At 39.5% G+C, this 27,913-nt stretch overlaps 1 protein-coding gene across 2 annotated transcripts; it reads left to right on the forward strand.

Moving 5' to 3' along the window:
• On the forward strand, positions 1 to 27,671 carry psme4a (proteasome activator subunit 4a). Of its 2 annotated transcripts, XM_085477975.1 has the most exons (48): positions 1 to 789; positions 1,903 to 2,043; positions 2,232 to 2,348; positions 3,514 to 3,570; positions 4,907 to 4,951; positions 8,138 to 8,287; positions 10,616 to 10,679; positions 10,781 to 10,855; positions 11,146 to 11,268; positions 11,392 to 11,484; positions 12,972 to 13,237; positions 13,372 to 13,558; positions 13,636 to 13,725; positions 13,831 to 13,895; positions 14,207 to 14,357; positions 15,465 to 15,563; positions 15,639 to 15,708; positions 15,850 to 15,917; positions 16,028 to 16,243; positions 17,236 to 17,393; positions 17,510 to 17,605; positions 17,756 to 17,811; positions 17,929 to 17,985; positions 18,099 to 18,154; positions 18,328 to 18,426; positions 18,554 to 18,616; positions 18,697 to 18,792; positions 18,929 to 19,060; positions 19,148 to 19,357; positions 21,141 to 21,277; positions 21,479 to 21,532; positions 21,620 to 21,749; positions 21,869 to 21,950; positions 22,046 to 22,199; positions 22,347 to 22,416; positions 22,516 to 22,641; positions 22,725 to 22,877; positions 23,104 to 23,208; positions 23,295 to 23,386; positions 23,477 to 23,608; positions 23,721 to 23,929; positions 24,029 to 24,114; positions 24,230 to 24,358; positions 24,656 to 24,811; positions 25,841 to 26,003; positions 26,104 to 26,237; positions 26,319 to 26,459; positions 26,570 to 27,671. In XM_085477975.1, exons 1-47 carry the CDS (start codon positions 593 to 595, stop codon positions 26,451 to 26,453), a joined length of 5,544 nt encoding a protein of 1,847 aa, XP_085334101.1. In that variant the 5' UTR covers positions 1 to 592; the 3' UTR covers positions 26,454 to 26,459; positions 26,570 to 27,671. The 2 variants fall into 2 exon arrangements, with proteins under 2 accessions (XP_085334101.1, XP_085334102.1); XM_085477976.1 differs by lacking the exon at positions 3,514 to 3,570 and having other exon boundaries at positions 2 to 789.
• Positions 27,672 to 27,913: the final 242 nt, after the last annotated feature.

Here is a 27,913-nt window from a genome sequence, read left to right on the forward strand (position 1 = left end):
CTTAAGTGGATTTCGAGTCATCCTGTTTGCTAACAGTTTATAAAAATAACTAACGGAAATGGGGATTGCTGGGAATCGTAGTTCTCCCTTTGAGGTAGCGGATATGACGCATGTGTTGTGCAGCGGGTAGCTGGGTGTCGTCCGCAGTCTCCTTTGCTGTAGTTGGATGAATCAGTCGACGTTGACAGTCAATGGGATATGACAGTGCTTTTGTAGTACGCCGCTAACTTTAGCTAGACCGTTAGCTGGCTGTCAGGTCTTTAGGAGTGCGTTAGCCGAAAGAGAGAATTTCCAGTGCCAAGGCATTTTTGAACAAAGTTGTACAATTCGTCCGCCTTAATATCTTTATAAGATGACGCTGATGATGTTTTCGGCTAAAGGAAGCTAATTTAACTTAAGCTAGATGGCTAGCTACCGTGTCATCAACTTGTGAATGTTATAACTTAGTCACTGTGCGGGCCATAATAACCTTATTCATTGGAGAGTGTAGCTAACTAGCCGTTGTATTAGCCGGGTAGCATTACAGCGTGAAGTGAAAATCGAAACGAAGTTAAAGTAGTGCTAGTGAAGCTAGCTAGTTTTAACCCGTAGAATGAAAAAGACACAGCCTGACACATTGGATTTTATTCCTCAAAAAGACATCGTATACAACAAACTTCTGCCGTACGCGGACAGGCTAGACGCTGAATCCAATGATATTTTGAGTAAGATAAAAGGAAACTTGGGCCGAGCTGTTCAGCTTCGAGAGATATGGCCCGGTGTCCTGTTTTGGACGAGGAAACTTTCCACGTAAGTAACACTAATCTCTAATGTCCTAATGTAACAGTTGTTGCTCACTTGGTAATGTTTGCAACATTGAGCCTATTGAGAAGTAACGCAAACAACATATATTTTACCACTGTAACTCGTAAAGTGTAAAATGCGGTGTGTTTATTATATAATACGCCGAAGTGTTTTGTAGGAACTGTGCGCACACTGATCAGTCAAACCGAAAACTTAGATTTGTTTTGCTTGTTTTACGAAACACGGTCGTTTCCTCACGGCCTGCTGTGCTTAATTACTTATAAAACGCTACACAGCTTTGAATGCCCGGTAGCTACAGTCTGTCGGGCATCTGATTAGGGACGCTACGGGTTTCATAATCAGGCCAGTGTCAAATACACAACCTGACCCAGACAGAGCGGCACATTTAATTGCTGTTCTGCAGCTGACATTTTTATTTTGAAGCAGCGAGTCAGATGACGGCTCACCAGATATCGCAAAATTTAAATTTTATGGTTTCCTGTCAAGCTGCCTCAAAGGCGGCCCTTGTGCATAACCACCTTTTGATATGCATTATAATAGTTTCAGATCATGTTTCAGTGGTCCACGTGGCTTTCTGTTGAATGTTTGTGCCAAGCTCTTCAGGTGAGGACATATATGGTCTTGCTTAACTCAGTACAGTGCATAAACATGACATTTAACATTTAACCCCCAGATTTCACCAGCAAAAAAATATTGTCGGTATGGATAGTTGATTACATTATGCTGTTTGATGTTGTTGTACGTGGTTGCAGGCCTGCTTTAATCCATTTCAGTCCCAAAAGCTGGCTCATTGCACTTTTCAGGAGTGACTCACTGCCGGATCAGGCAAACGGAAAGTTGACTGTTATGCTGACCCAGATTCGGTTTACCAGTATTTTTGCACTTAAAGATTGATTAAAAAAACATTTTCATTTTAAATTGTCTACAAGCTTTATTCAAGTGTAGTATTTATTTTAAATATGACTTTTCTTAAATTATATTGATTATATTGATTACCAAGTTCATTACATTCCTGTGTCTTATGCATGTAAACACTTTTGACCTCTTATTATCTGTCCTGAAACTGGAGTCATTTTCCCACATTCTCTTCTCCTTAAGGTACATGAGACTGTATGGGCGCAAATTCAGCAAAGAAGACCATGTGCTGTTTATCAAGTTGCTCTACGAGCTAGTGATGATACCCAAACTGGAGATCAGCATGATGCAGGGCCTTGCTCGGCTTCTTATTAACCTCCTCAAGTAAGATTGGTTCCTGTCTGGTTTACTCAACAACTTGTACAGATGTGTTTTTGGTTTCTCCAAGAGTGAAGTTACATTTAAACATGCCGTATGCTCACCAGTGATGATTTGTCTGGTGAAGACTGCATGATCAGGTAGCTTTTGCGTGTTTCTCAATTTCTATACATATGTCATCTTCATCTTAACAGGAAACGAGAACTCCTGTCAAGGGAGGACCTTGAGTTGCCATGGAGACCGCTGTATGAGCTATACGACAGGATTCTTTTCTCAAAGACGGAGCATCTCGGCCTCAACTGGTTTCCCAAGTATGCCTGTGGTTTTAAGTGAAGCCTGCAAATGTTGTTATTAAAAAACAAAGAAATAAAAACAAATGAAAACTGTGCTTAAACTTAGAAATGAGGTATACTTTTTGGTTTAGCTGTTGAGTCAGATTTCACAAATTAGGTGGGATGTTTTTTTTAAAAGCAGCAGAAAATGTGCTTTAGGCAACATTTATTTCACGGTTAGTCTGAACTGCACATATGATAGTCAAATTGCACTGAACAGCTCCTTCACCTCTACATTGTTTTAAAATATGTGATGCAATCATCTTTATTAATCCTTCTTTGTAAAAAAAGCAACTATTTCCTATTCACAACCTCTTTAACACAGCACTTGACCAGCTATGTGGAGATTGGAGGAAGTCTGATTCCCTCCAACTCTCCTGCTATTTGTTAGCCAACTTTTTGTTGCAGTTTTTGTGTGCGCAGCAACGCTGTCTCAGAAAAAGAATGTCCTGAAATGTGCATTATCATATTTATTGTTTTAAAATGACTCATTTCTCATCTTTCTCTAAGTTGGCCAACTCTTCACTCTGCCTGCCAGTGACATTGTCAAATGGAAGGATGTCTTAAAAAGAAAAAAGCTTGCTCCGCGACAAGTCAAATTTTTACTTTTTTCATTTCATAACTTCAGTAGACTGTTTCCCTGGTGTTGACATCCATTTATTTATTCTTCTCAATTCAAATTAAAAGGGATCCCTTGTGATAGTTGCTGTTTAATTCAAATTATGGCCTGGTTATTTTCAAACAGACTCGGTTTGTTATACCTCAGGTGACAAGCTTGTCATGTTTTATACCACGTAATGTTTGTTTTTACCAGGAACTATAGCCGCTATGATTTTTACAGTTTAGCATGACTTTAGAGATTTTACAATGTTGGTCTGTCCTGTGCAAGACGTTCCTTGTGAAGTTCTTAGCAAGCAGTGCGAGGTGCTCTTTTAGGGTGCTATGGGAACATTGCTACTTTGCTAGCAAAATGCTTTCATATTGAGCCAATGTAAGCAAGCTGCTTTGGTTGGTCAGCTAATCCTTGTCCAGCCCATATTAATGCACACAAAAGATAATATGTTGTATAAGTTGCTGCACAAGTAATAGGCACTCTTGTGTGCTGAATGTTTTTTTTTATGCCTTTGTCTCCTTTTACATTCAGTTATCTACGGCCTCGTTCATCCTCTAAACACGTAATGATAAAATTGGTTCAGAGGTGGTAAGGATAAACATTTCTCTTTGTGTTTTTTGTTTTGTTTTGTTTTTACTTTGAATTCATCCTTTGAGACACCATGTTGCATGTGAAAGTAAAAACTGGACACCCCATATGCAGCTTGTGAGAGAAGGAAAAAAAAAATCAGGAGTTAATCAATGTTAACATTTCACCCATATTGGAGACTGTCGCACTGCAGCTAACAAATTTTTGTATCATTCTACTCTTCCCGATAGCAACCATTAGCTCATATTAATAGATGATTCTTTTATTTAACATGTTTTCTTAAATGCTTCTAATCTTTCATGTTATGTTATGATGGCATCAGACTTTGATGACCATATTAAGATGTAGTACAGTTTACAGTATTTATGACACATTGTGAAGCATTCATTATGTTTTATGCTTGACTTTAGTTTCATTAACTCATAAGCTGTCTAGCTTTTTGTTGTTTTTCTTGTTACACATCCCCACTCTAACCTGTTTTGAAGTCCTTGGTTTACTGAGCAGCATTTTCAAGAGTCTAGACGTTTAGGAGCCCAAGTTCTTATAATTTTGTTTTTAAAACTATAAACATTTTTTCTAGTATTTGTAGGTTATATAGCGTGGTCCTTACCACAGAGTGCGCTCACTCACATTTTTCTGCTGTTGGATTTGCATATTTTGGGGTTTTTAGCTGGTGTGTTGTGGGCTTACAGTGTAAACAGTAGATCAGTAGGTTGCAGTTTGGCTTGCACAGCATCACTCATAAATGCGGCTATCGATTAAGAATTAAATCTGTCAGCTACAGCTATCTAAAGACTCGAGTGATGCAAAGACGGATAACAAGCTGTTGAGTGGTATTTTTCAACCAGGCATGGTTTGACTTTGCATGTCAGTAAATAGATGGGATTGTAGAAAGGAGCCTAAGAACTCTGGTTATATCACTCTCTGTCATTCAGTCTTTATGTAAAGGTAATCAAGTCAGGAGTTTTTAATTATTATTTTTTAAACTAGTGGAAAATTCGTAAACGACGCTAATGTATCATATTTGTAACTCTGTTATGTAAGAGTTATGGTGGTGTCAGTTAGAACCAGATTAACATGTACATCTTTATTTTGGCTTGAACCCAGTTAGTAAGCTCAGACAGTACAGGTAACATTTACTCTGCTTGTATTGTCACTATACACCGACCTGTAAACTTTCCTTTTTCACAGCACGTTAGTCAGATGTGTCAAGAAGTTTCTGTGTGCATGCAATTAAACTGAGATTGCACTGATGTGAAAGCTGATTAACTGTAACCAACATCAGTCTTTTACTGACAGCCTAATAAAAAACTTTTCACTCCTTTTTTCATTACAGCTCTGTGGAAAGCGTGTTGAAAACACTTGTGAAAAGCTGCAGACCGTAAGTACACCTTAATATATCAATTCATGAATGTCCTCATTTTACCTTGTCTTTGGATTCAGGAGTTTAATAGTACTGCAGATGTTTGGTTTAATAACTGCGTGTCAGTCAGAGAATCTCTTGTTTATATGCATATTGCGTTTCTTAACCCTTTATTTAAAAGTTGGGCAAAGAAGCTCTATGTTGTGTCATTTTATTATTGCAAAGCTTCAGGTTCACCAAAATAGTACACTTGCAGGTATCTTAGGTGAGCACTAGGATTCGTCCTTAAGTTTGCACTTAGGCAGATAATCCTATTATCTTATCTAATTCTGTCTTGTGTGAGAGTTTCCTCTTAGTGTGAGAAGCGAGAATGATTTGTGGTTTGCTGCTGAGACGCTGTGGATCAGCACTGAGGGAGAGGGAAGGACACTTGGTTTTGTTTTATTAATTTATTTTCCCCCAGGATCACCAGTGAATACAAAATCACAGAGATGGCTAGGTGACCTGAAATAACCTGCAGAGTTTAAATAAACGCAAAACAGACCATGAAAATCCTCTCGGGTCTTTGACCCCTGTGGAACCGTAGGATTTATCCTAATAGCTAAAAATGTGCCAGGTGTATGACTTGTAATCTCCCATCTGTGGGACATTGTGCTCTAACACTGGAATTTCAGTAGCTGCTGCTTGTGTGTACTTGAGTCACTTGTCTGTAATGTGAGCACAAACATGGCAGATGATGTCAACGAATAGATACTCAAATGAAGATAATGGTTCACAGTTGAATGCTTTTGCTCTGAAGCCATATAAAGTCTTATTCGGTACTCTAATGGTATTCTGAATAGTTAGAATAATGAGGAAATAAAATTTATATTGATTTATTTTTCACATGTAAGCATATTGCTCTCATGTAAAGAAAAAAAAATATTGAATGCAGGATTTTTTTTCCCTGGCAGTATTTTTACAACGTGATATTTTCTGTTTTAATGAAGAAAAGTACTTTGTGTGCTTCTACAAATGGCAGTATTGCTACAGAAAACCCCCAGAAAACAAAACAAAGAGTTTGCCTGGATTTCCCAAATTACCAGTTCGGCCCCTGTACTCTTAAATTTGATTTTCTGATCGATAATTCAGAGAATACTTTGACCATTTCAGGCAGAACTTGTGATAAATGGTCACCCTTACATGCAAAAATGACTCCTTAAAGTTGCTGTAATGTGCATTGTCAGTATCAAATCGTGTGACTTGACCACACCTATGAATGTTTAATTCTCTTCTCCGCTGTTCCCAAGAGTAGCCTGTGTATCTGTGTTTGTGTGGTTATCATCAATCTGCTCCTGTCCTGTCTGGATTTGTATTAGCAAAAATGAATGAGAGGCAAATGTCTGAACCTTACTACAGATTAGAATTCTTTTCTTACATTACAACGTAATAAAATGTATTCAGCAATTAGAAATAAGAAATCATATTCAGCATCAGGCAAACTGTTATTTATAATGTTGATAATTTCATAATAGATGCATCTGAATTCGCTTAAGTAGAATCAGCAGTGTTGAAGGTTATTATTATCAATCAATCAATCAATCAATCAAAATTTATTTATATAGCACATATTAAAACAACAGTGTTGACCATAGTGCTTCACAGTCAATAAAAACATGAGACAGTTAAAACAAACAATAAAAGAGGACAACAAACAATAGGTAACAACGCAACAAGCTAAAACAGCCAACTACACAGAATCAAAAGCCAAAGTAAAAAAATAAGTTTTAAGACGTAATTTAAAAGACTGGATAGACTCGGCAGTGCGAATATGAACGGGGAGGTTATTCCAGAGTCTGGGTGCCACGGATGCAAAGGCCCGGTCGCCTCTCGACTTCATTCGAGTCCTAGGTTGTGCTAGGAGCCTGTGGTTGGACGATCTAAGTGCTCTGTTGGGATTGTATGAATGGAGTAAATCAGAAAGATAACTGGGCGCTAAATTATTCAAAATATTAAAAGTGAACAAAGGAATTTTAAAATCTATACGATATTTAACAGGGAGCCAATGTAATTTGGCTAAAATTGGAGTTATGTGTTCATGAATTCTCGTACCTGTTAAAAGACGCGCAGCTGCATTTTGAATTAACTGGAGCCGGCAAAGAGAGGAGTGTTGGAGGCCCGAGTAGAGGGAGTTACAGTAGTCCAATCTGGATGTAATAAATGCGTGGATAAGCTTTTCAAGGTCCTTTAAAGGAAGGAACGGCTTTCTTTGGAAATCTGACGCAACTGGTAAAAGCTGTTTTTTACCACAGTGGACACCTGTTTCTCGAGTTTAAAAGAGCCATCCAGGAACACTCCGAGGTTTCTTACAGTGGACGAAAGATGGCTAGCGAGAGGGCCTAGGGCATCAGCTAACTGGTCTAGTGGAGTGTGACTACCAAAGACTATGATTTCGGTCTTATTCTCGTTCAATGTAAGAAAATTATGTGATAACCAAATTTTAACTTCATGCAAACAGTTGAACAGAGGTTGCAAAGAAGCAGTCTCATTGGATTTCAAAGGTAAATAAATCTGGATATCATCGGCATAACAGTGAAAGGAGATGTTGTATTTACTAAAAAATTATCCCAAGGGCAACATGTACAAAGAGAAAAGAGCAGGACCGAGCACGGACCCTTGAGGCACACCATAATAAATAGGGGCAGAAGCCGAGGAGTGTTGCCCAATAGCAACAGAGAACGACCTCTCTGAGAGATAGGATTTAAACCAAGATAAAACCGTACCTTTGAGACCAACAACATGTTCCTACTTAGTCTAGTCTTAAGTAATTCTGACCCAGGCTTTGTTTCATTGCTGGTTTTAAGTACTCCTTAGAAGTTGTCAGTCTCCAAACCTGATGTACACGTTCAGGTTGTCCATCTTTGAACCACACTTTAAGCTCCTTTGAAGGTTGAGATGTTTCATCTGTTCATATACAGTGACTGGCCATTTTATTAGTTACAACTGTGACCGGCCGAAAACTGAAAATGTAAAAGTTTGTTGGTTCTAGTTGAACTTGTTGTGTTTTTGGATTACATATTAAACATTTCTCCAATAAAGTGGATGGTAGTGTATTTTTATGAGCAATCATGTAAATGTTGGTAGTATTGTCACCATGTGTATATAATAATAATAAAATAAAAAAAGCAAAACTCTGATTTTGTTTCTCTCTCTACCTTTGTGCAGGTACTTTTCAGAGGCGGCTACTCAGGAGATGCTGGATGAGTGGAGACCACTCCTTTGTCCCTTTGATGTCACCATGCAACGAGCAATCAGCTACTTTGAGCTCTTTCTACCAACAACTCTGCCTCCAGATCTGCATCACAGGGGCTTCAAGTATGAAACCTCTTTTATTCTCTTACATGTACACTGCTATTCAAAGTTTGATGCGACATCAAAGAGAAAGTAATCAAAAATGAGCTATGATATTTAGCAGTATGTCTACACAGGCCTACACAGTCATGTGTTCCAGTGGCAGATTGTGTTACGTAATTCAACTTATTAAAAAAACGTCACCAGTTACGCTGGCAGTCCTTGTGTTGATAAGGAAAGATTTGCACTCTTCTTTCAACTTTAGCTGCTTGACTTTATGAAGAATCAGCCTTTGTATGTGAGGGGAGGAAAAAAGCTTTTCTTCTGAATAAAGAAGAGATGAATGGAAAGACAGAGTCAGCCTTCTGCAAAAGTAGAGGGTCCCGATACAGATGTCATGACTGCCACTCAGAACTGGCAGGCATAATGGAATAAGTGACTGTGATATGCAAGGGGCGTTTCCCATAGTGAGACATAGAAACAAGTGCTATAAAAGAGAAAAGAGGCACAGTTTTTTTTTCTATCCTAACCAACTGCAGTGAGACATATCGACTCTTTTTTAATACTCTGTATTTTTAATGCTTGTTTAAAAAGGATTTTTTTTTCAGTTCATTACTATATTAGCCATGTCCTGTCCTTGCACATTATTTTTATTATTATTATAATAAATGATAAATCTCATTGAGATTTAGAACTTTTTTTTAAGCAGATGTGTACAAAAACAAAAATTAATACGATAAAAGCGCACATTATAGATGCAAATGAAGAAAAACATGTTAAAGAGTAGTTTCAGTTAGGCAAACCTTTAAAATGTTTCAGTGAAATCAGAATCCAGTTTAATTAAAGAAGTGTAAAGATTTTTCACCAGCAGTAACCATTACTGACTATTATCCTGACTTTTAATTAACAATGTTTAAGAGTGCTGAGGAGATGCCATCTGTTCGTCTAAAGCAGGGCTGCCCAATCCCGGTCCTCGAGAGCTACCGTCCTGCAGCTTTTAGATGCATCCTTGTTCCCACACACCTGAATCAAATGAATGGCTTGTTATCAGGCCTTTGCCAAACATGATGGCATGCTGAAGAGGTAATCAAACCATTTGATTCAGCTGTGTTGGAGTAGGGATGCATCTAAAAGCTGCAGGACGGTAGCTCTCGAGGACCGGGATTGGGCAGCCCTGGTCTAAAGCGTGCTGCACTTCTACCAGGGCAATAAAATATCCTTGAACATACTATTAATGTTTTAATTTATATTAGGTAAATTTATCATTCATGCACAGCATAAGTTTGGGCAGCCTGAAGCAAGATAATAACGCTAATGAGCTTTACTAAAGCTTTAGCTTTAGCAAAGAAGTAAAACTTTGTTTTTGCATACACCAGCTATAACACCATCAAGATGTCAACCTTCTGTTTCATGGGTACTGAGTAATAATATTGTAACTAGTGGTGGGAGTGATCTCCTGAGGTTTGTGTGACAGCCACAGATAAAAGGATGATGATCCGCATGTTTAATTTGGCAAAGATTTTACACCAGACGCCCTTCCTGGTGCAATCCTCATCATTTATCCGGGCTTGGGAGCACTAGGAGTACTCCAGCACTAGGAGTACACAGATTTGTGGTGCTGGGTTTCATAAAAGGAAAAACGGAGTCCACTTAAGTTAGCTCCCTCTGAATTCAGATGTCAGTTGGTCAAGAGCTGAAAAACTGTCTGATACAACAGGGACAATGATCTAAAGAAGGCCTAAAAATCCACCAGGAACTCTTGTCAGAGCCACATATTAAAGCTTTTGGCCTTCACAGCCTCTTGACTTAAAAATATTTGAAACGGTGGGGTAGATCTCAAACTTGCTGTGTGCTTAAACTCTGACATCTTCAAAGAGGAGCAGTTACTAAGTGCAAACTCATGGGTGCTTCTAACTGCTACAATAATATTTTCGAACCAGTGGATTGAGAAATGGTTAATTCATTCTGTCTTTGCCATGGGGAGTTATGTTACTTTTGCTGTTTCCAACATTTGTGAATTGACATAAATGTATATTTTTAAACCTGTAATCAAATTTAATTTGAACAGCTGTGCAGTAGATTGACTGACCCAAACATGGAAATGAGTTTTAAATTATTAATGCTCACCAAATTACAAAGCTCTTTGTAGGACAGTTATAAATAATTCAAGATTATAGAGTTAGAAGATAAAACACTACCCTACATTGTTTTCTGCTTATAGTAAGGGATTCACATCATGTTTAACCAGTGTTCCTCTCCCTCTGCCTGAAGCATACTTTCATTGGTCGGTTAAATGTCACACGTGTGTTATGAACTTGAAAGATTTATTTCCTGATTTTGCTTTTCTGACAGGTTGTGGTTCGATGAGTTGGTCAGCTTATGGGTATCTGTGCAAAATCTTCCGAGCTGGGAAGTTGTAAGTGGATGAATGTATAATTTTTTTTTTCCATATGTACAACATTTTTATTTATTTTTTTTAACCTTTCTTATTTAACATGTCGTCATACGTCTTTGCAGCATCTGGTTAATCTCTTTGCCCGCTTGGCCAATGACAACATTGGCTACATTGACTGGGACCCTTATATTCCTAAGGTTTGTTGCTCCTTCCCACTGCACATTACACAACTTAGCACTTGCTTGTTTTTGAGGATTTTGGCACATGCTCCTATGTTCTCTGGGTTTGTATGTCATGTCTATTGCTGGTTATCAAGCAAACAAACTATCAGGTTTCTTTGTTGAGCTTGCTTTCCTTCTTGCATCATGTTTGCGTATTTCCCCGAAGTGATACCAGTATCTGTCACAGATAAACATTCAAAGAACTTGTCAATATCCAGGTAAACACACAAACAATATCCCTGCTAATTTTGTTTGTCACATTGCAGATTTTCACAAGAATTTTGAGGAGCTTGAATCTTCCTGTTGGGACCAGTCAGATGATTGTACCACGATACGTCACCAATGCCTACGACATCAGCCATGTGGTGCTTTGGGTGTCAGCCCTCCTGGTTAGTTTGTAGACCATAAATCATATTATGTTACAATATACCATATAATTTACTGCATTTACTGTACAGTTTGCAATTAGGCATATGGGATATTCTCAGTGATATTCACTGTACCAATTTCAGGGAGGACCCAGCAAGCAAGCTCAAGCTCAGCTCAGTGGCCTTTTCAACAGTATTACATCCTTCTTTCACCCGTCAAATCATGGCCGGTGGTTGGTGAGTCATTTCTTCGTACTTTTGGATGACTGGAACTAAACAAACCATAAATGTAGACTAGCTCATTATATCAACGGCTCAAACTAGCTTGTAAATGGAGAATATAAAAATATATAATATATTTTATATATAATATATATAAATAAACTACTGCTACAGTTAAAAACCTTTTAGTAATGAAATATTAAGAGTTGTGCTCTCAAATTGAGAAACTCTCCTTCGTTAGAACTTAGTTCAGCTTAGTTTAGTATAAATAGCAACAAAAAATAACCCCACAACATTTTGCTCGGCTCAGATTGGTACATGCAAATACACGACACCATGTTTTTATAACTGAAACCTTGTTACTACAAACTACCTGGTGGCACACATGGACCACTAAATACAGAAATCTGTCCCAGTAAACGACCTAAGCTTGCAGAACTTTTGTGTTTACATTCTGCCACACACTAACTTAAATTACTAGTTCAATTCAGAGTCTGCAAACTCCATACTTTTTGTATTTTTTTACCATTGATGGTAATGCAGGATAAGAAAAAATCCACGTTTTCAATACAGACAGTCTGAAAGTGTGTTGAACTGTTGATGGTTAAAAACAAATTAAGACATTCTTTAACTTCTTGTCTTAATAAGTGAGTTAAAGCTGTTGTATAACATCTATCATACTAAATCAAAAGAAATCTTGAGTCATGTTGTTTTGATTTCCTTCAGTGAGTGTGATTACATCACTCATCCAGCTTGGTCCAACTATAATTCCAGCGTCAAATTAACAGGGACAGGGGGAATAGTTGCATATCTTTTTCCAGGAAGCCCCCTGAATCTTTTTATGGATTATGTCAGACTCTAGTTCAGAAATAACAGCAGGACACGTGAATGAGATAGCTGTGATACTATTAAAGGTCACTGGCACCCGGGTCACATGCCTTTCTGTTTTGAGGATCCTGTCTTTAATCACGGCAGGTAGCAACATGTCCTGGTACACAAACCTTTGTTTTGTTTAGGGCATGAGTATGTGTATTTAAGGGTGCTGATTGCATAGATGTGAGATGTTGTTTTATTACACGTAAACACTGTTTTGCAATCAACTAAAAAAAGAGTAGCAGCGTGAATCAGCTGACGATCTGGTGGGATGGGAGACCGAGAGTTGAAAAGTTTGACAATCACATGACTGTACTTTGTTGTTGTTGTTGTTTTTGTGAAATTTCACTTATACTCTTCTGATTTTTATGGACCTGAGCTCATGTACAAACATATAAAAGTGTTTTAGTATTATATTGTATATAACATATAAGATGGAAAAATCATAATGGCAGCATTGCTGTGAGCCAAAAAGCTATCATGATCAATAAATCCTCAGCTGGTATGTTCATGATGTCATCTTCTAACAGCACCTTCTACCTTTCAATTTGTCCAGAGTACATGGAAGCCCCCCAGTGTCATCTCTTTGTCATGCATCTATCTTTCTCCCCCTCTGTTTGCATGCGCAGATGAAGCTCATGAAACTGCTCCAACGTCTCCCAGCCAGCGTGGTTCGGCGGCTTCACCGAGAGCGCTATAAAAAGCCCACATGGCTTACACCAATACCAGACAGTCACAAGCTGACAGAGGAGGATATCACAGACTTTGTGGAGAGTATGATGCAGCCAGTTCTGCTGGCCATGTTTAGCAAGACGGGCAGTCTCGATGCAGCCCAGGCCCTGCAGAACTTAGCGTTAATGAGGCCCGAGTTGGTCATCCCCCCTGTGCTAGAGAAGTAAGTTTGTACTGAAGTAGAGAATCCAAAACGAAAATTTGGCCCTGATTGTGCTTCAGAGTAATCTATTAAAAAAAATAGACTACATTTTGTGATGAAAACAAAAGACTGATTGTTCCCTCGCTTTGCCACAGAACATACCCTGCTTTAGAGACTCTAACAGAGCCCCACCAGCTGACTGCTACTCTGAGCTGCATGATTGGTGTGGCACGGAGCCTAGTGTCAGGTGGGCAGCGCTTTCCTGAGGGGCCCACTCACATGCTACCCCTGCTCATGAGGGCTCTGCCTGGCGTCGACCCAAATGACTTCAGCAAGTGCATGGTGGGCACCACTGATGTTCATCTCTGTTATTGCTGAACTTCCTAAAACTGACACAAACTTCATTCGTGTTCCTACAGATCACATTCCAGTTTATTGCTACGTTTGTGACTCTTGTGCCTTTGGTGGACTGTTCGTCTGCCCTGCATGAACGAACAGACTTGACAGAGGTGAATTTCTGTTTTGTTTTTTTTCTCCATCTTTCTGCATTTAAATCAAAAGTGTTACATCATCCTTACGTATGACTTCTGTTCCTTTTTTTTGGCACCTTTAAGGTGGAGAGAGAGTTGTGCTCAGCCTCAGCTGAATTCGAAGACTTTGTGCTTCAGTTCATGGACCGGTATGTGCAACATTAATACAAAACTGTCTACATTAAAGGAGAGAAACTGTTCAGCAGCAGTACAATTCTCCATTGTTGGGTCATAGTTCCCATTCGGTATTCTTGTAGTCAAAATTTAGTTTCATATCATGGCAGAGGAAGTTAAAATGAGTGTGGTAACAAATTAGAAAAATTATTTTCTTCTTTTCTTAACAAATAACTAGATATACTTACTCTTTATAACTGATTTATCTATATACACCAGGAGTATTTTCTATATTCAGTATCTATTTAAACATTTTTTTTCTTTTTTCTCATTTTCCCCTGCATAGATGCTTTGCCCTGATAGACAGCAGCACTCTGGAACAGACCCGAGAGGAAACAGAAACTGAGAAAATGACTCATCTGGAGAGCCTGGTAGAGCTCGGACTGTCTTCAACCTTTAGCACCATCCTCACACAGTGCTCCCTGGACATCTTCAAGGTTAAGACTCAGTCCCGTCTTTTCATGCTGTTACTTGTACATAAACAGTACTATAGAAAAGTCTAATATTGAACAAAATGCTTTCTAAATAATGACGTGAGTGTGAGATGTCTGAGAGCATGTTTTGGGTCATTGTCAAGTTGGATAATGGATTTTGGGGCATTGTTTGGTGAATAAGAATTCAGTCATTTATAGTGAATTGAGGTTTGCGTTTACCTCAACTGCAAGAAGGCAACAAGTATTTGTTTTAAAAGCATATTTATATTTGATTTAAAACTATGATTGATCAAATTTCTGGAAGAAAGATGCCCCTATATCTCCTATTAAAGTTGATGCATTATACTCAGCCCATCCTATAATTATTTCAAACTAAATACCTTCTCTGATTTGAGTTCAGAGGCATCCTTTGTTTGTTTTGTTTTTCTTAGTTTTTAATTGAGCTTTTATTGTGAAGCATTTACAAGCTTACCACGTACAACAACATCTGGATGGGAAGGATGACATAGTGACGAGGATCTGAATGAATGAATTAAGCAGCCTTATTTTGTCAGTTTGGCCCACTTAAATGTACCTGGCATGTTATTTGGAAATATCTAAGTATATAACAAAATATAGCAATGCAAGTTTGTCTTGCTTTAAACCAACACATTTTTATCCAGGGGCTTCTTTTTATGCTCCTTAGAAGGTAAGCTGAGGGCCAGCTGTCATATGTTATAGTTAACTACACCCTAGACATCATCTGAGAGGTGGCTGATATCTGACTTATTAACTGATTCTTGCTATTAAACAATGACAGTGACTGATGTTAGTGGGCAATAGCAAATCTTTGAAGCTTTGCTCAGGGCTGAATCTTCAAAGACGGTTTAATTATGGCTTTAAGTTTCGTTACTTTCATTTTCCTCAAAGGTGAGGGGAAGAAAAAAAAATCATCATTCAGCTAATGGAGGCATTGTTGTTTAGAACATTGATATCTGCCCCAGAAATTCACTATTGGTGCATCTCTGCTTCTAATTGACTGTTTTGGTATCTTTTATTATTAATGAAAATATGTTACGTGTTTTTACAGTATTTATACATATGAACACATTTGTCACTTTGTTTTAATAGGTGGCTCTAGAAAAGGTGTTCAACTTTGCAACCACGAACATCTTTGAGACTCGTGTAGCCGGCAGAATGGTTGCTGACATGTGTAGAGCTGCAGCTAAGGTAAATATCATTCACTCAAACTCCTCGTGGAGCTCCTTAATTTATGTTTCATTTTCATTCTGCTTCTGTTTTCAGTGTCACCCTGCAGAGTCACTCAAGGTGTTTGTACCACACTGCTGCAATGCAATAAATCAAATTGCTGTCAGTAAGTAATGCTCACACAGGAATAGCCATATGTAGTTGATATTTCCAAATACCTGAATCTGGTTTTCCCTCCCTGAATTGATATTATTTACCTGATGCACCCCCCCTTTTTTTTTTTTTTTTTTTTTTTTTTTTTGAACAGATGAGGAAGTGTTGAATGAAGAGGAGCTTGACAAGGAATTTCTGTGGAATCTCCAGCTGCTCTCTGAGGTGAATTGACTTCTTTATAATTCCAGTTAACTTATCTGTTTGCCAATTCCTTACTTAAATAATTCTTTGCCTTAACATTTATTTTACCTTCTTGCTGTTTGCACCTGCAGGTGTCTCGTGTGGATGGCGATAAGATCCTGCCCTATCGCTCTGAGCTGGTTCAGATTTTGCAGTTGACACTCCACCTCAAGTGTAAACAGGGCTACACTCTGGCTTGCAACCTCCTGCACCACATTCTTCGCTCAACAGCCCTCATCTACCCCACAGAGTACTGCAGTGTGCCAGGAGGTTTCCATCAACCAACTGGTGACTACCTACCCATTAAGGTACAAATACCAAATATGCTTTATATATAATACACATTAGTCTTTTTGTCAAGTGCATTTACTGTCAGAAACTGGCTTCAAAGACTACTACTATACTCAACCATTGAGTCAATGTCAAAATCAGGCACTAGCAATTAGAGACATTTGTCCTTTAACCAGATAAGTCTTAGTGAAGCAATGACCTGGTTTGATTAATTGTCTACTACTTTGTTTAGTCCTTTGATCCTATTAAGTCTCTTCCTCTGTAGAGGCAGGGGTAGTAGATCGTTTGGCTGGATTAGTGTCTTGGACCATAGAGGAAATAAAATGACTCTTATGTGGTTACCAAGTTAAGAGCAGTTGTCAAGTGAAATGTGCTGTGTGCATCTGTTTTAACCAGTAATAAAGAAATCACATACTGATGTCAGCTTTTCTGTTTATCCACTAAACACACAATTAGGGATATCAGTTTTTGGGTCAGTCAGTCTTCTAAAGAATGATTAGATGTTGTTTTTTTTTTTGTTTTTTTTTAACTATTAGTAGTGAACATCCAAGAAATAAAAGAAGATTTAATGTATGTAAATTAAAGTTTTTTTTTCTTGAAAAATTAATTTTTTTTGTCTTTAGACCAAAGTTGCATTTGCAAATAGCACCTTAAGTTGTTGTAGCTACACATGGCCCAAACCAGAATAGAAAATATGAAATTCCTGTGATTTATCTTTCTTAATATAATGATGGTAGTGTATGTATATATGTCTCTATGTACCTTATGTCCTCCTTTACAGGTGTACCAATCTCACATGACCATCATCACATATAGAGCAAATATTAAATTCGATATTTTGACTTTTTCATGTTCATCATTCCCCCGCTGATGCATGTTAACCTTACGTAACTTAAATGTCATCAATATTTGTATCTGCAGCAGAATTTTCTTGATAAAGCACCGCAGGGCCATAGGGTGGGTTTTTGTTAGATTAAATAATAACTTGTTTGATGTTAATGTCGTGCAGGACTGGGGTCGACCTGGGGACTTGTGGAATTTGGAAATCCAGTGGCATGTACCCAGTGTTGAGGAGATCTCGTTAGCGTTTTATTTACTGGACCTTATTCTTCAGCCTGAACTTCAGCGCCTTAAGAGATTTGCAGAAGGCGAACAGGACATGAGCAGGTAAGGAACTGCTCTGCTGCCAGAGGTCACTAGCTGTAAACTGCATTTTTTTTTTTTTGTTTATTTTGGTGGATTCTGTTTGTGATAGATTTGTGTTTGTTAATTTGTACTTTCAGAGATGATGTCCTACAGAGCCTCACCATTGTTCAGCACTGTCTCCTAGGAGCCGGGGGTCTGATGCCTCCACTGAAAGGAGAGCCTATCCCTGAGCTGTAATTGCTTTGATATGATCAAGAAAACCAGATAAACACATCAGTGATAGTCAATAAAATACAGGGGATACAGGGATCAGAGAAATCCTCACTTTATCTGCTTAATTTTAAATGTTAAACAGTTCTGTTTTTTTGTTTTTTTTCTCCCAGGGTTCATAGCATGGTGAATCTAGATGAGACCACCCTCTATACAGGAATGGAGTATGGTGTGTTAATCTCTTCTTAAGACCTATCGGAAGAAGTTTTTTTCGTCTCACATTAGATATAAATTAAAGGGTTTGTTGAAATATAAACTTACACTGTATTATTATCTCGACCCACAGATAAGTCCAGAGAGAACTACAGAGATGCTATCTGTAGTGTGATGAAACAGCTGCTACGTACGTTTTCACCCACTTATACCCCCTCGTAGGCTTGTGATCCCTCTTTATTCTACAGCGACATCCATAACTTCACTGTTCCACCATCTGACTTCTGTTTTGTCTTCCTGCAGAATATATCCTGGAGCACTCAGAGGATGACACAAAGTCTCTTTTCTCCATCATCAAGGTGGGCAGCCAGTAAAGTAACAGCCAAAATAGAAAATACTTGCATTATATCTGTTTGGAAAGCCACAGTGCAGCATGTCTGAGTTGTTAGGTGTGGGATAATGTGTGGGCATCGACTATCATGGTTCCTGTCTCGCCGAACACAAATCAGTATTTTTGTCTGTGACGTTTTAGATTATCAGCGACCTTTTACACTTCAAAGGTTCTCACAAGCACGAGTTTGACTCCCGCTGGAAGAGTTTCAACCTTGTGAAGAAATCAATGGAGAACAGAGTAAGACTGCTCTTGTATATTTGTACTGCTGTTATCCTGGAAGAAGTCATAAAAAAAAAAAGCACATTTTCAAAAGTTACAGAAGATGCACTAGTGACTGTAGTGACCTCACCCTTTGCATTTACAGCTTCATGGCAGAAAGCAACACATCAGAGCTCTTTTAATAGACAGGGTCATGCTTCAGCATGAAGTAAGTCATTCATAGAGTAACGGCATTGTAGGTTAGCTTTGGCGTTTTTGCATTTCTGACTTTGATTTTGTCCTTATCAGCTGCGAAAGCTGACGGTGGAAGGATGTCAGTACAGGAGCATTCACCAGGAACTGATGAGAGATCTGTTGAGGCTTTCCACAAGCACCTACAGTCAAGTGAGTTCTGCACGGCACCCTTCAGGAAAAGCATAGTTTACATTTTGTTAATACATTGCCAGTGTGATTTACTAGCTTACTAAGATTTGAGTAGTGTTTTGTAAATGATTAATAATTGAGACTTGTTGCCTTCCAGGTACGCAGCAAAGCTCAGAATGTGTTGTTCACTGCACTGGGAACCTACAATTTCTGCTGCAGAGACCTCATCCCCCATGTCCTCGAGTTTCTCAACCCAGACAACAGCGCTGTTACTCAGCAGCAATTCAAAGTATGGCAGTCAGCTTTGCACTAAAAATTCTTGAACAGTTATTTATATTTGTAGATTTATTTTAATACTGTATCTGTATTTCTCCAGGGTGCCTTGTACTGTCTTCTGGGGAATCACAGCGGCGTGTGCCTGGCCAATCTGCATGATTGGGAGTGTATTGCTCTGACGTGGCCTGCCATCGTACGGTCTGGCCTCAGCTCAGCCATGTCTCTGGAGAAGCCCTCAATTGTGCGGCTCTTTGACGATCTTGCAGACAAAATCCATCGGCAGTATGAGACCATCGGCATTGACTTCTCTGTGAGTTGAGTGTTAAGAATGCTTTCAAAAGTGAATCATGAAATGAGGTATTTGCCTTCATATAGTGGTAAAAGCACAATAGCTCAAAAGTTCCCATCTTGAACACAGATCAGATCTTTTACAAAAATGTGTTATATTTATGTTTGGGAAAAAATGCAAAAGGTTAGAGTTATATGATTAACATAGGCTTAAAGTGCTGACTCTTAGCTTTTAGTTGGAAAACTGACCAAACCATTGAGGAATTCCATCCATTTTAAACACACTTTCATATTTTCAGAGCTCAAACTTAATTGGGCAAATTAACATACTGATGACATTTTTACATTTTTGTCAAGAATCTTCGTGGGCAGTGACTTCCTGATATGTGACACAAGGGCCCCACTAAAAAAAGAGGCTCTTCTTCCTTTTTATGCTTTGCCAGGCCTTTCACTTCATTTTCAGTGCAGCATGTGAAATGCACTTCAGTTGCGCTGAGATCAGGTGACTGACTCGAATGTTACAGAACATGCCACGTCCTTACCTTTAAAAGTCCTAAGTTGCTTTTGCAGCATGCTTTGGATCTATTTGCACTGTAAGGCACTGTCCAATCAACTTTGCTCCATTTGGCTGAATCTAAGCACAATGTATATATCTCAGTCTGTTTCTGTCTTTTTTCACATAATTATTAATTGGAAGTTATACATATCGTGCCCTTCCCATGATGAGCTATTCCAAGTCTTCTCAATACAGTCTTGTTATTATAGTTCCGGTTGAGCTTAGGTTTCTCTTTTCAAAGAATGCTGTTCCAGAGCTGGTCTAGCCTTTTTAAGCTGTTTCTAATCTATCTAATCTGCCCTTTGTGTTCTTGAAACTGATTGCTCCATGTGAGAAGAAAGAACCTTTCAATTTGCTCTAATGAAGTCTGGATTCTTGGACTGTATATCCTGACAAGAATTTTCTTTATCATGGGAATAATCTGGCAGACATCAAAAACAATGATGATCTGTGGTCATCTGAGTCTTTTTACGTGTACTGGTTCCCACTTATGTATCTGGTGGATTTGTTTTGTATTTAATGTAGCATGGTGCACTTGAATTTGGCTATACGTTTTGGGTTCACAGCAACAATTTTCCAATGCAGATGCCAGTCATAGCCTCAGAACTTTTCATAAAACTTTTAACTGAATTGTTCAATCCCATGTAATTCCTCAACAGTTACTGGTTCAACCCCATCAGAAGCTGCACTTTAAGCCCTTTTTAATGACACAATAACTTTAACATGGTTTGGTAGTCGAAGGAATTAGAAGTTTTAATTTAACAAACAGTAAAAGACACTGAAAGTTTCATGATGAGGTCTAATTGAACTAGATCAGAAGGTCTCCAAAAGTTGATTCTGTTCATCTGGACGTAGCGTTTTGCGGGAGAATCGTTTCGTCACTCATCCAAGATCAGATCAGAAGGCAAAACTCTGAAATAAACGCACATGTTGAATTTGTCCATGCATTGGAGGAGTTTTGAACTACACTGACCTTACAAAGGTCTCACTTAAATTTAAAAGCTTGTCTGGTAAAACAATTGTGATAATAATTAATTACTTACTGTTTGTCGTCATTATGAGGCTGACTCCAACACAGTCATTATGCATACCAAAGACAAGAGCTTTTATCTGCTGTTAGTCTGAGTTTACGGATTACTCCCTCCTTATGGGGAGTAATCCGTAAACGTGTCCTTTACACGTTCGGACAAAATATTTTTATAATTATAATTATATATAAATTGTGTTTTATCCTTTTCCATGCTGTTAGATCCCCGGTGAGTGCTGTGATGTGGCTAAACAGATTATGACTACTGGGAATCCTTTACCTAAGGAAGATGTTCCCTCTGAGGAAGAAGTAGCACAAGGTCTAAAGAGACAGGAGCTCAAGAACTCCGAGTCTGTCGGGTAAGTTTTACATCAACAAAAAGATGAAGATGACCATACCAACATCCTTGCAGTTGAACACGTGAGCAGCAACATAAACTTCTGAACACTGGTGTAACCTTTCTATTAAAATGCTGTTTTAATCTGCATTCACCCTTACTGTAAGCATCATAGGTTCGACAACAAAATGCATGTAAATAATTACATTCTACATTTTTGTAGGAGATACAAGCAGCTCATTGGCGATCTTCTGGACTCTCTCAGCAACGGGAACTCGTGGGTTTTTTTTAATGCACATACCATATATTTGTGCCAGTGTTTACTTATGACAGCCTCTCACTGTAGTTTTGTTTCTCATTCCAGACCTTGGAAGTTTGAACACATTGCAATAGGCTTCCTTTCTTTGCTACTGAGAGATGACCACCAACTCCCTCCAGCTGCTGTTTTGTTCTTTGTGAAAAGCCTCAACCATGAATCTCTCTATGTCCGTAAGGTGCGGCATACACGCGTAGGAACAGAGCTGTGATTTCTTTTCTTTTCCCAGCAGCATATAGATGTAGTACAGCCATTGCTATAAGGAGTTTGCTTGAAGTGTCACATTTTGTCCTTTAGGTGGCGATATCAGCTGTGGCTGGCATCATGAAACAAATAAAGAGGGCGCATAAGAAAGTCCCTGTGAGCCCCTTGGAGCTCTGTAAGCATATGTTTTTGTTTATCCCCCACTACTGTTTTTGTGTATTCTTACTGTTTCTAAAGGTCATCTCAAAATCTGGATTTTATCTTTGATAGGTGGCTTGAAACAGCTTAGTGGCACTGTAGCAGGGGATCGCACAGACAACCAGTGGCTTCAGTATAACAGCAGTACCCTTCCACGCACACATGTGGACTGGGATCAGTGTGTGTTTGTGGAGAAAACCCATTGGGGATACTACTGCTGGCCAAGGTTATGATTTTATAATGCCTGCATTTCTTTGTGTTTTCCTTATGTGACTCTTTAGCTTTCATTCATTCATTTCTTTTGCTATCTGCTGCTTTAGCAAGAGATTCTCTTCCACACTTCTTCTTTTCTAACTTTGTAATTGTTCTCCAGAAACCTGATGATGTATGCGCCACAGGAGGAGCAGCCCACGCAAAACCTGGCCAGAGAGGAAATGACAGAGGTGCATACAAACAAGCCTGGGAAAAATATAACACACACGGTGGTGTGAAATCATGGTAACTGCAAGTGCAAAACTTTTATTTTCCGCTCTTCTTGACAGTGGGAACAGATCATCTTTGACCATTTCTCAGACCCAGTGTTCATTAACCAGTTCATTGAGTTTCTCTCACTTGAAGACCGTAAGGGCAAAGACAAGTTCAGCCCACGCAGATTCTGCTTGTTTAAGGTGAGGTAGTAGATTCAAAACCAAGGGGAAAAAACAGCTGAAGTGAATAAATTCAACTAATTTGCCTTCTCTTTTTCGCCTAGGGATTGTTCCGTAATTTTTCCGATGACTTTTTGCCTCTGTTTCGGCCACATATGGAACGTCTAGTGGCAGACTCCCACGAGAGCAAGCAGCGTTGTGTTGCGGAGATCATCTCTGGACTGATCAGAGGCAGCAAGCACTGGAGCTTCTCAAAGGTACAGCTCCAAAACAAGATGATCCTCATCATTCAGGTCTACAGACTTTCTGTATTTATCAAGCTATAACTTTGGGGAAATCCACATGTGGAGATTTTTTTGTTATTGGCATTAAACTACGTGTGGAGGCCATTTAAGTGATCGCACCACCACCACTCTTATTGTGGTTGTTTAGGTTAGTTATACTGTGTTAACATTGTCCTTGGTCATTCCATTTCTTCAACAGGTCGAGAGCCTTTGGGAGCTGTTGTGCCCATTGCTCCGCACTGCCCTGTCAAACATCACAGTAGAAACGTATGCAGACTGGGGTACATGCATCGCTACAGCCTGTGTAAGCCTTGTGTTCATTATTTTCTATCCTTCCACCTCCGTCAGTCATTGTACCATCCAAGTGATTGTTGTTTCTCACGCTGACAGGAGAGCAGAGATCCACGCAAGCTTCACTGGTTGTTTGAGATGCTAATGGAGTCCCCAGTCAATGGAGAGGGAGGCTCTTTTGTCGATGCCTGGTGAGTAAAAAGTTACATCTTTGAGGAGATGCTGATGCTGTTGTCGGTGGGACTTAACAATCTGACACTTGTAATGGTTTTTCTTTTCAGTCGTCTATACGTGCTCCAGGGTGGTCTAGCTCAGCAGGAGTGGAGGGTACCTGAGCTACTCCACAGGTTGCTGCAATACCTGGAGCCCAAGCTCACCCAGGTTTACAAGAATGTACGCGAGCGCATTGGCAGGTGAGACGCTTTTCGCACCCAGATTAAGCTTAAATGTGTCATCAAGTTATTATAAATTCGTTTGTATATCGTTTTTCTTTCATCCTCCCTCTCTACTTTTCTATCCTTCCAGCGTGCTCACGTATATCTTCATGATTGATGTCAACTTGCCATACACTCAGCCCACCACCTCCCCACGCATCTCAGACTTCACGGAGAGAATTCTGTTGCGGCTGAAACCTTTAAATGAGGGCGATGAGGAAATCCAGAACCACGTGATTGAGGAGAATGAGGTGGGAGTGCAGGATGAGAGGACTCAAGCAATCAAGTTACTCAAAACAGGTGGGTGGTTGATCTGTTGTCACTAACCAAATCAGTTTCTTTGTGAGACACACTCGACTGTGGCATTTATGAAATGATTCGTCCTGTGAATTTCTGCAGTGCTAAAGTGGCTGATTGCGAGTGCTGGTCGCTCCTTCTCCACTGCTGTTTCAGAACAACTGCAGCTGCTTCCCCTGCTCTTCAAGGTGAAATACTCACATTCAGTCTTAGCTTAGCTACCTTCGTCACTACCACCTTCAAGTTTTCTTTTTGTTGTGTTGTATACACTATAACATTTAACCCGTTGCTGTCGTGTTTCAGATTGCGCCGGTTGAAAATGATGACAGTTATGATGAATTAAAGAGGGATGCAAAGACCTGCCTGTCTCTGATGTCTCAGGGACTCCTCTACACAGAGCAAATCCCCATGGTCCTCAGTGTCCTACAGGAGGTAGGTCACCTGGCCGATGTGGCTGTCGCTCAGCTTTTTACCTGCATCACATAACACTGGGGTTTTCACTGATTATCACTGATCATAAAAGAAAGGTTCAGTGGGAAAGACAAAAGAATCAAAGGCATCTGATTATACTTAAATTTCTTTGACATTATGTAATCCTTTATCTGTCCATGCCTGGTATACTGTATTCATCATTGTTCCAATAAAAGGATTGCAAAGACAAACATGCTTATTGTGTACACCTGAAGTATGTTGCTGATGTGAGGCTGGCTCTGTTGCTGTGTGTTACAGATTGCTGGCAGCAGCTCCTGGCACGCTCGCTACACAGTGCTCACATACCTCCAGATAATGGTTTTTTACAACCTGTTCACATTCATGAGTGACCAGAAGGCAGTGAATGATGTGCGGGCGCTGGTGATAAAGCTGCTGGAGGACGAGCAGCTTGAGGTAACTTGAAATGTAAAGATGAATGCAGAAACATGTACCTGGAGTGGCATGAGCAGGAGCTGGAACCTAGCTTGAAGATAAAGAAACATGTGACTCTCGGATTATGTAACACTCGCCAAGCAACTGGCCACTATGTGCTTGTTTATGCTAGCAGGCACTCGCACTGTCTTTCAGCTTCACTGTAGTGATTCAGCGCGCTCCTCGTGGCTCTCTACTCTCTTCCCCCTTCCAGTCCTTTAGCTGTTGCCATGGAAACCACAGGCTGCAGTAATCTGTTGCTATGGAGATAACGTTTCGGATTGAACGAGAGTGAAAGGGAGAAGGATGGAGTAGAGACAAAGAAGAAGTGGGGGATGGAATTTTTGTTTGGCCACTTAAAGTCCCCTGAGCCTAATTTATCGGCCTTAGTGATGCAATACGTTTGTCTTGTTGTATTTAAAGATGCCTGTCCACTGAAAAACACCGGTCTAAGACTGAGAACTCCATTGAGAATAGAGCTAAAACGACATGCTACGAAGCATTTGGCTCCCATTATAGAAAAGCACTGAGTCCCCAGCTGGCTGTTTAAGTCCAGGTAGCCGGTGTATTTCCTAATGGGCCACCCTGCTTCTGACCCCGATACTGCAGCTATGGCATGCCTGGTACCGTACAGTAGTCATCGAGGTGCCAGAGCTCATGTGTCAGTACATAAATGTACTTATGCTGTGCCAACATCGTTTTGGGTGGAAATATGAATTTGAACCAGTGTTGTTTGAATATGAAATTCTTAAAAAGCATTCATTCTTTGATGGAGTCACATGCCTCTGGGAGCACCAGTAATGATTAACACACAGGGGTCCAGGCATTATCATAATTGGATGATGAGTCTTAAGCCTTTTAAATGCATCAGTCGGTGGCCAGTTACCAGATGCAATCCTAACCCATTACCTATGAGCAAACGTCAGCTTTTTAATCTGTTACCTCAGTTGGATTGTTTTGTGTCTTGTAATTGGTGTTATGTCCATCTCATTTTCGGCCTTTGTTTTCTAGGTAAGAGAAATGGCCGCCACTACACTCAGTGGCTTCCTTCAGTGCAATTTCCTGTCCATGGATGCCCCAATGCAGGCACATTTTGAGGCTCTCTGCAAGACTCGCTTGCCTAAGAAGAGGAAGAGAGATCTTGGCTCTATAGTGGACACCATCCCATCGGCTGGTAAGGAACTTGCTTGAGTTACCTACCAACCAAAGATTGTGTGGGTTTTTTCCAGTGTCATTTGAATTTGAATGGAATTGCTACTCTTGTGTGTTTGCAGACCTGGTGCGCCGCCATGCTGGTGTTCTCGGGTTGAGCGCTTGCATTCTTTCTAGCCCATATGACGTCCCCACCTGGATGCCCCAGCTGCTGATGGACCTGAGTGCTCACCTCAATGACACACAACCCATTGAAGTATGTGTGGTCAGCGATTAATCGCCATTTATTATGGCATATCCAAAAGCTAACCATCACTTCTGTGGCGTCTCCTTTTAGATGACTGTAAAGAAAACCCTGTCAAACTTCCGACGGACACACCACGACAACTGGCAGCAGCATAAGCAGCAGTTCACAGATGACCAGCTGCTCGTCCTCACTGACCTGCTGGTCTCTCCCTGTTATTATGCCTAAAACCTGGTAAAGAATTATTTTACACTGTTGCCAAGTCATTACTGTCCCTGACTGTATTGTCTTCATTTTAACTAACTTTTTACATTTAATCTTTTTTTGTGTTTCATTGGAAACAGTTTGGAACAGCTCCAGTCTGTGCAGACATCAGCCTACATTGGGGAGAGGACCTGAGTGATTGACTGAGATAATACACAACATCCCAGCAGCATCAGATGAAGAGTGGCACTCAGAAGGATTAAAATGTTGTGTATTTATGTATTTAGCTCATTTGCATTTCTACTATACTTAATATTTAAGGATCCATCATAGCAGGGATGAATGGCCTGCAGTTTGTAACATTACTGTACAGATTTTTTGTTTTCTTTTTCTTTTGTGGTTTGCGTGCATGTCCACGTATGTGTGCGCGCGTGTGTGTGTGTGTGAAGGTTGATGGATGCTTGAAGACATCAGCCGGTGTCCCACACATTTCTCAGGATTATATCCCAAGTATCAGCTCTGAGCCAACACATTGTCCAGTGTAGGACATACTCTATCTTCCAGCAGTGAAGTGTTTGGTGCAAGCCAGAGAGAACTGAACAATGGTCTCTTTAGTTTAGACTTACAACTTGCAACACACAATGTTTGTGTGGTTGTTTGATCTATATGTGGTTATATGCATCGTGTATGTGTATATCATGGTATAGCAAATATGCACAAACATTTATTTATTTACCTTTTTTTTTTTTTTTTTTTTTTTGAAGTGCTAAGTTTTCATTATTGTATTTTTTCTTTTCATAGAGAGTATATCTGAAATTAAGTAGATGGCTGAGCTGTGGGCAGCGGAGCCTGTTGTCAACTACTCCTGCAAAGATAGGGAGAGCACAAACTCCCCGCTGCTGTGCTGTGTGGATTGGAGCACAGTGAGATCACTCTTTGACGTGTCTCTGTGCACGAAAAAGAAAAACTGCCTGTCTATAATTATAACCCTTTCCTTTTTATCACAGGTACTATTTACTTTTTAACATAAAGTAATGACTTTGGTTTGCAGTATGGTTTCCCCTGATGACTTAAAATCAGCATTGAAGCCTTTAGTACCTCACTAACTAGAGTAGTGCCAAAACTGCAGTGAGTTTTCTTTCCCTTCTGTTTTTTTTTCTTTTTTCTTCTTGCTTTTTTTTTTTTAGATATACTGTTTGCTTAATTAAAGACAATAAAATGAAAAAATGTTTTTAACAAAAATCTGCATATGAGCGTTTTCTTTTTTGTCACATTTTTATTGGGATATTATATCAGATACTGGACCAAAATTAAAAAAAAAAAAAAAAAAAAATCAAAGTGTGCAGCATTAGCTTCAGTGTTGATATTTTTAGAACTAGTTTGTTCCAACATGCAGAACACTTGATCCCTGCTCACAGTGTTTCAGCTCTTTACAGAGGGGTTTGTGGCCCTGCTTGAAGTATTGTCCGTGAAAAGCGGGAAAA

This window comes from Copadichromis virginalis, linkage group LG13, assembly GCF_057382275.1.
Source record: "Copadichromis virginalis isolate Kocher_CV1m ecotype Utaka linkage group LG13, C_Virginalis_male_GT1.1, whole genome shotgun sequence".
Taxonomy (NCBI): domain Eukaryota; kingdom Metazoa; phylum Chordata; class Actinopteri; order Cichliformes; family Cichlidae; genus Copadichromis; species Copadichromis virginalis.